Source organism: Pelecanus crispus, chromosome 9, assembly GCF_030463565.1.
Source record: "Pelecanus crispus isolate bPelCri1 chromosome 9, bPelCri1.pri, whole genome shotgun sequence".
Taxonomy (NCBI): domain Eukaryota; kingdom Metazoa; phylum Chordata; class Aves; order Pelecaniformes; family Pelecanidae; genus Pelecanus; species Pelecanus crispus.
This window is the reverse complement of record NC_134651.1, coordinates 19,576,509-19,585,193: the sequence shown is the minus strand read 5'-3', so window position 1 is coordinate 19,585,193 and position 8,685 is coordinate 19,576,509. Positions and strand designations below refer to the sequence as shown.

Here is an 8,685-nt window from a genome sequence, read left to right as displayed (position 1 = left end):
GATAGTTACTACTTAGTGCACACTAAGTACACCCCCTGCTTTTACAACTGCATTAGTCAAGCTGCTCTGCTTAGAGCCAGTTTACAACAGAGAATGTCCACGCAATGCACAATAGTAAACAAAAAGCTTAGAAAATTAGCTGGGTTCATTTGGTCAAATCCTACTGATTCTTTGTGTGACTTGAAACAAATTGCTTCTCTCCTGCTTGCTCTCGCCCCTGGGCAGTTTGTCTAGTTGCAGTATGTGGCAACCATATGAAGAGCACATATGTCTGTACAAATGATAGCTGGTGACTCTACAGGAAAAATATAATTCTGTAAATGCTACGTATTTTCTATTTTTATTAGTTAGATGTAGGTATTGGAAGCTAGAAGCAAACAGCAGTACAGAAATAACTTAAACATATGGACATAATTTATATTAAATTAGGTATTCACTATGCAAACTCATTTATAGTCTCTTTTTGTCTTCTCCTGGACTAACTGTCCTCTGTGCTGGACTAAATTAGCTGTAGGACTTGAAGTTTCTTGATAAATATTGAGATGCTGACCCTGCCAAATCCTTGGCCAAGATCAGTGGACCTCCCTCATTAGGCACTCAACTCAAAGGCACACATGATGCTAGCTTTTTGTTTCAGTTATAAATCTTCTTGGATATTTGTGTTAATCTGGAATTTTCCTATGCGGAATCAGCCAAATTTCTCCACAGTGTGCTTCTCTGGTTTTAGTCCATACTACTCAATCCCTTTGACATTTTTCTCTTTTCTTGTTGAAACACTGTTGTGGTTTAGCCCCAGCCAGCAACCAAGCACCACGCAGCCGCTCGCTCACTCCCCCTACCCTGATGGGATGGGGGAGAGAATCGGAGGAGTAAGAGTGAGGAAAAACTGCTGGGTTGAGATAAGAACAGTTTAATAATTGAAATAAAGTAAAATAGTAATAATAATATAATAATAATATATAAAGCAAGGGATGCACAATGCAATTGCTCACCACCTGCTGACCAATACCCAGACAGTTCCCAAGCAGCGATCGCTGCTCCACAGCCAACCCCCCTCAGTTTCTATACTGAACATGATGTCATATGGTATGGAATAGCCCTTTGGTCAGCTTGGATCAACTGTCCTGGCTGTGCCCCCTCCCAGTTTCTTGTGCACCTGGCAGAGCATGGGAAGCTGAAAAGTCCTTGACTAGCATAAGCAGTACTTAGCAACATCTAAAATATCAGTGTGTTATCAGCATTATTCTCATCCTAAATCCAAAACCCAGCACTATGCCAGCTCCTGGGAAGAAAATTAACTCTATCCCAGCTGAAACCAGGACAAACACAAAGGCACTTGGTCATTAATTTAATATTACTGAAAGCACAAAGAAAGGAGCAGGGGTCTTTCATTTTGTTTTGACTCTGAAGTTTTTCCCTTCTGAGCTGAGATTGCTATGGACTCAGTACAGTGTCAAGCAACCACTGTGGCTCAGCAGTGTTTTAGTGAACCTTCTCAGATAGGCTGGGTAAACCCTGCTTTTCTGCACTGTTGCGTGCAAAAGGCCCACTTCTGATGTGGGCTTTTAAATTAGGAGGGAGGAATCTATCACCAAATTGCCTGTAGTTAGGTAGGAAAATATAATGATGCAAACACAATCCCTTCTTCCTTGGTTCAGCACAAGGTGTATGCAAAGGGGGGAATAGACCCTTCACCCACAATGCATGAGCAAATGTGCATGGAAAGAGCTTGCCAACACCGCATACAAGAGCTAGAACAAGCAAGGGAGGGTGAATTCTGATCTTTGCCATCATGCATGGTGGGATGCCAAGGTGGTTGCTCTGTTCTTGTGTATAAATTACTCCTGTTAAGCTATTTATAGGCAAGTAAATAAGAATCTAAAGCAACTTATCTTTTCTTCTTGGCACAGTGCCATCATTGTGATCTCTTAGCTGGCATATGTTGCAATGAAGTGCTGTAATGATTCAGCGTAGCTTTTCAGGGCTGTATTGTGTATGCGTCTTGCACTGCTGTCCCCTACATGCTGCAGTAGGAGCTCTTCTCCCATGAGGGCTTGGCCACGTGAGCCTGTCTGCCCGACTCCTACAGCCGTGTCATATAGCCAGTTACAATCTGCTCTTTTGGTTTGTGTTCAGCATGGTTCAGATGCTCTTTGCAAGATCTTGCTGTTTTCCATTTGTATTGGCTTGAAACAAGCATGCAAATGCTTCTGATCAAGAAAATCCCAGCTATAACTGCGAAGTAGCTGCCATAAATTAAAAACTAGGAGGTGGAGAGAAAAAGGCAGAAGAATTAATGAAAAACACATTAAGGAAAAACTGTTTCTTCTGGAGATAACAGGCACACTATTATTTTCTTTACCCGTGTTCTGGCACAGTTTCTCTATGTTCAAGTTTTTGCTTTGTGATTAAGCAAAAATCTTAGCTTTTCCAGCATACAGCATATCTTTGAGGAATGAAGAACTGTGCCTTGCTTCCAATCCTTATGCCTCTTAATAAACATCAGGAAGGGGGAGGGATTAGAACAGGATTTTTTTCTATTAGTGCAAAACATAGAAGGATCTTCATTACCCACATAGTCATGAATAATGTAAATGAAGAGTCTGAGCTGGTCCTTCTTTGCTCTTACCTGCACATTTCAGTGCTGTCACCACACTGGCTTCAGTAAATATGCCGTGACTTTGTATCAGTATTTCCAGCAACACTGGCAAGGCTATTTATGAAGTCCTACATGCTCCTGTCCTTTAATTTTAGTTTTAATTATTAGTGTTTAATTCAGTCTTTAATGTTTTAAAGTAACTTTTGCCTTCTCTGTGCAGAATATCTGAATAGCTTTAGTCTTCTTCAAATCTGTGGGAGTAGGGAGCTGCCCCAGCTGAGATCCCATCTGAGAAAATGCAGAAGTCAGTACATTTCAGCTGACACCTACATGAGTGGAATTGGGCTGACTGAAGTTAGGGACACTGTTGTGAGATCAGACATTCCACCCCAAATTAAGTGCCCAAACTATGGGCAGAAAACTCTACTATTCACGTTGAGATAAGACCAGGTTTGCTCCTGAGCTGGAACTGGAAGGCAGGTGTCCTTTTCACTTGAGCTGAAATAACTCCAATAATCCAGGCTGTGTCTCATGGTCTTGAACTCCCCTTAACAACATGTGGTCATGTTGATTCTGCATCTGAGAAAACCAGCCTGAATTTTTGGGCAGAGAGGATGTTATTAAGCTTCCTATTAATTAGCAAAAGCTGGTCAGATAGCAGGGCCTGCTTATTTACATTCTGGTGTATCTGCCTTTAAAAAGTCAAAGACCAGAATCTGTAATCCTAAATGCTGCACTAAAAGGAAAAAGGGAAGAATGATGGCTGACACAAGGGAAGAGCAAGATGTCCAGATTTCTGCAGAAGAAAGAGGGATTTAAACTGTCCTTTGGCATAGCAATTTCTTTCTTGGTAAACTTTTGAAGATGAATTAGCTAAGCAGTAAATAAGAAGTAAGTTAATAGCACTTACCTGAGTCGCTATGTCCAGTCCTAGGCCTTTTGAATCCACGACGACTACTGTAAGAATGGTCTGAATCACCAGCGCAACAAAGTTGTTGAATCCAAACATCAGGGCATAGCGTTCCATGCTCAGATTGACTGCAATCTGGAACCTAATGTGACACTGGCAGGTCAGTTACTTCACACTGGGTGGAAGGCTGTTGCTCTCCATTTAGTTGAAGAAGAGAAATGATTCATGCAGATGATACATCAAGGATGGAGTAAATGGTGCTTCATTTGTTTGTTTGCTTCCTTCCTTGATTTCTCTAAAAAAATGTCTTGACTACCATAGTGTATTTTGATGTTTTTGTACTTGTCTGTGTTGCTTTTCCAAACCATGTTATCAGGTGATCTGCTTTATCTAGTAGAATATCAGATCTCTCTAACCTTCCCCTTTATTCCTTCTCTACCTTCACAGACTGTGCCAGACAGGTTGTAATGCCTTCATGGTTGGAGGCTTTCAAAGACCTGGCCAGTCAAAACCATGACCTGATCTGGCATTGGCAGTTCTGCCCTGGCTGGGAGGTTAGACTAGAAGGTCACGATGGGTATCTTCTAACCAACTTTTCCATGATGATGTGAATCACTTTTTGCTTTGTGGTTTGACAGTGGAGGTAGCCTGGCAAGAGCCTGTAGATTTTCCTTGCAATATCTTTTTTGACAATAATCAGAACATCTTTCCTTGCAATAGTTACCTCCAAAGTTTCTATCTGAACAAAAGGGTGTAATTCCTGCAGTACTCTTTTTATTGATTTCAGCAGGGGGTGGGGTTTGGGGAGGGGGGGGTTGGGTGTTTGGGTTGGGTTGGGTTTTGGTTGTTTTTTTTTTTTTTTGTAGAATGTGTTGAAATAGTTCAGGTGTGATCCACTACAACATGCTAACAGTCCACCAAAATGAAAACAGAGGATTCACTTGGCTTCATTCAAGATAGGCATAATTTTGTCATGCACTATAGTTTTAGCAGTTTTTTTAAATGGTATCTGAATAATTTTGAGTTTTGACATAAATATGCATCTGGCATTTTTGTTAATGGAATAGTGTGGTATGTGTAAAGACATTCCAATCAATAAAATAACTGGAATAATAAAAATGTTTTATATTTATTACACAGATTATATATAATCTTCATTATTTTTATTTTTCTATTTCTGACAGTGAATATCTTGGTCTCCTAAGAGATCTTGTCTGAGTTTGTATGTCCAATGTTCTCTTTTATTCCTTCTTTACATCATAATATCATTAAGGATTATGTGTATAAAGTTATGTTTGGGAACACTCCATGCCAAGTCTTTTCTTGCATTCATGCAGTTGATAGCATGCTAAAAAGAGTATCAGCAAGGTGGTCTAGCCATAAGGGGATCTTAAAGGATGGTTGTCAAGGCATGCATGTCCCTATTGTTCACTTTGCATCTTCCATGCCAGGAAGGAGGAAAATAGCTTATGTGTTTTGCTGTTACCATTGCCTTAGTAATAAAGATATCTTGTACCTTGTTTAATTTCTGCCTAGGTTCAATAATAAAATTTTGATAATTTTTATTTTATGGTTGTTTAGAAGAATGAAAACAACATAACTAGACATTTAAGGGTCCTTGTCTTCACCTAAACAGTTATGTCTAGCATTAGATCAGCTACCTCTGAGTAAAAGGAGGGATGCCCAAAGAAAACTTAAAGTATGGTTAGTATCCTGTGCATAATGGGCAGTATTGTAAGGTTTTATACTTACGTTGCTATTGTTATGAGGAGCATATAGCATGCTTTGAAAATGACATAGCCAGTGTAACATGCCCAGATGTTGGTAGTGAAGTGCATGAGAAATAGAGAACCGGCATCTATTGCAGAGAAGATCCCTAAAGCCAGTTCTCCAAAAAGGTCCCAGTTAATTTTCATATATTGTACTAGGAAAGATGTTACCGAGCCTAGAAAAAGAGAAAAAAACATGTAAATGTGGTATCTGTTGTACAGCCTATATCACCAAGTCTTGCCACCCTCACATGCTGAAAGGCAATGTTTGAATAATGAAGCAGAGTAGTTCTGAAGTGTTTCGAAAGCATTTCTAATCACTTCTGAAGTTGTGCAGATGACTGGTCATTTTTAGAGAACTGCGTAAATCAAGTCTCTGCCATTCCTTTCTTAATATTTTATTCCACTTCACAGGATAAACTGTTATGTAGAAGGATGCATTATTTAGCTGTCTGTACCCAGCATGTATCTCTAGGGAGAGAAATAGGAACACAGTTTGGAGCTCAAGAAGAACAATTCTCCCAGCTTCTACTAGCTTACTTTATAGCTAAGCTAGTAAGCTTTCTAGCTTAACAGTTTAGCTATGTGCAGCTCATAAAGGGGCTAAGCTGTCAAAAAAGGGAGTTTTGTGATATATCAAGTGAGCATGTTCAGGGAAATGAGAAAGGATAGGCACCATTTGCTTTTGGTGGGCCTGCTACAAAGAGGCATCTGTTGGGAAGGTAAGCCACCTGACTCTCCATCGTAGGCGTCTCACACAATTTTAGAACTTCTACAACTCTACACTGAGAAATAGGCAATTCCATGAGAAAAAGGAATTCATCAAGGAGTAGGCACAACAGGAGCTACATGCTTCTAATTCGTGATTCAGTTGGTCTATTTAGTTGCCTACCACAAGGTATGAGTAATTTTTAATCTTAGAAGTATCTGTTTCTCCTTAATGACCGTAAGGGTAACCTGAATGGCCAGGTATGATGTAGATATGTTTATCTTCCCTGGTGGATCACACCCCAATGCCTTGTGCAATTTCTTTACAGCAGCACAATATGAATATGTGAAACACTGCCAACTCAGGGTGGTATCCTTTGACGTTACCTTTTGATAACATTACTTTGCTTATGTGGTGTGGGCATCTGCTTCCGGTGCAAAAGCATAATGGTTAATGTCAGTAGCATAATGAATTCAGTAAGGTTTTTTTTTTTTCTGCAAATCTCTGTATCCTGGAATGACTAAAATTCTTCTTTCCGTCCTGCTGCACAAGAGTATTTCACTAGAAAAAGATCTTAATGAGAGGATTATGTTCTTTTTGTGTAAAATATTTATGAAAAACTCCTCTCATCTGTATAAGCTGATACCATTGTTATGGGAACTGTGTGATACTTGTTTGGGGAAAAAAAAAAACCAAACACACACCACCTCAGCCAAAGAAACATAGGTGCCTTTGAATGGATTTAGCCACTGGATGTAAAGTCTGCGTGGCTTGTACACACTCTGCATGCTGTAGGATAAAATTGGGTGTCCTAGTCCTAAAGAAAAATAACATAGCTGGCATTTGAACTATTTTGTACATCAAAGAACTAGGTCTTGAACGCACAATGTATACACTGGCTTCCTAGAGTGTCTGAAATGGAATGGCACTTTAAAAGTGTTCTAAATTAAAACTTTAGGTACTGCCTTTGTGATCGATGCTCAGACACTAACTTACTCAGAAAAGTTGCTATTGCTTCAACAGCTCCATTGTACACTGCAGAGCTGTGAGAGGGGGCTCTGAAGTCCCACAGCACTTGGATATAATTCAGAACCTGGTTAAAGCCTGCCGTAGCCAGAGCCCACCACAGGGACCAGTAGAGAAGTTTCCTAGAGCTGTAGCAATCCCTCAGGTCCTTGCTCAGCTGCACCAGTACGCTGAGCGCATGATGCTGGGGCTTGGCATCATCAGCCTGCTGCTCAGGTGTTGGTCCCCTGTCAGCAGATACAGAGCCCTTGTCCTCTTGGCAGCTTGGTGGCCTGTCGGAGCTGACTGTGGCCGCAACTTTATCCGGTCCTGGGAGGGTTTCTGAGGCATCTTTCCTGTGGAAGAACATACTCTTTTGAGGCATTGGGAGGAAAAACGAACACACGAATGCCAGGGACACGGAAGCCAAAGTAATGGCGTGAAGGTGAAAGTAGGATACATCTGCTAAGGAAACCAGCAACTGTCCCAGCACGGCGGCAACAGTGGCTGCAACGAGAGTGATACTTCTGCAATAGCTCGTCACTCTCTGATAGTGATCGATGCTGACGACACTGTAGATGTAGGCGTAATAGGCGACCTCGGTGGCTGTCACCATCCCGTAGAAGAATTCCACCACCTGCATGGCCACCACTCCATGTGCGAAGAGGAGCAAGAGCCATGTGATGATGAAGCTGATGCCCTGGAGGAGGAGGACGGGCTTGTAGCGCACATAGTCTGTAATCAGGAAGACCGGGAAAAGGAGTGCGAGGTAGGAGTATGTCCAAACTGGGAAAATCTGGTTGGTAACCTAAAAGAGAAGAGGAAATCTCTGTGGTGTTATTCTTGCGGAAATGAAGTTCATTTATTTTAAATGGCTTTGTACAGGGAAGGAATTATTTTTTGCTCTGAAGGAATTCATAAAATATATAACCACACTGAAGCAGCATGTGATGGTTGAGCAGGCAAATGGATCTTAAATCCATTAAATGGATCTTTTATTTATACCATCTGCTGCAAATTGTAACCTGCCAAAGTTGGTTACAGTTGTGCTTTTGGGGGTATTTATCTTTGCTTAAAAACTTTGTTTAAAGTTTTGCTTTTTTATTTTTGCGGCTCCATAAAAAAGAAAAGGCAGAGTAAAACCATACCTCATCTATGGTCAAGTTTTTATCTGGTCCTGTGAGATAGGGTGTTAGAAAAGGTTCTGATGGTTTCATCATGTAGAAGAATCCACAGAGGCAGAGGATCAGAGTCGGAAAAGTCCAGGTGTTGCTTTTCTCTTGCTTCCAGCAGCCCATGGCCTCTGCAGCAAAGGTGGGGGGGAAGTTTGTTAGAAGGATGATACTGCCTGTGCAAGCTCAAAGATGTCTTGTAATTGATTTTTATTTTGTGGTTTCTAATGCTAAGGAGTGCTCTTTAGAGGCTGGCAGTTGGAAAACATTTTTCTTCATAACTTTAAAGTGAACAGCTTTTCCTTACATTTGTCCACTGTTTTTCTGTCTTTGTAGATAGTGTATAAAGAGTGACGTGGAAGACCTTTAAATGGGAGACAAATTACACTGTCATTCAATCTGCACTGACCAAGCTAACCACAGGAAAAGCCTTTCTGGACAAAAGTTGCTGAAGACAGCTGAGCACTGAGATTTCATTCAACACCACGACTGGTCACAGCCAAGCACCTTGTTGAATGACA

The 8,685-nt window shown here is 40.9% G+C and overlaps 1 protein-coding gene across 1 annotated transcript; it reads right to left on the bottom strand.

Annotated features, from left to right (window-relative positions):
• Positions 1-2,083: 2,083 nt before the first annotated feature.
• Positions 2,084-8,332, bottom strand: LOC104026318 (thiamine transporter 2). The gene is made up of 5 exons (XM_075716475.1): positions 8,141-8,332; positions 6,984-7,800; positions 5,262-5,454; positions 3,510-3,651; positions 2,084-2,263 (listed from the first exon to the last, which is right to left on the bottom strand). The coding sequence occupies exons 1-5, from the start codon at positions 8,288-8,290 to the stop codon at positions 2,084-2,086; spliced, it is 1,482 nt and encodes a 493-aa protein (XP_075572590.1). The 5' UTR covers positions 8,291-8,332.
• Positions 8,333-8,685: the final 353 nt, after the last annotated feature.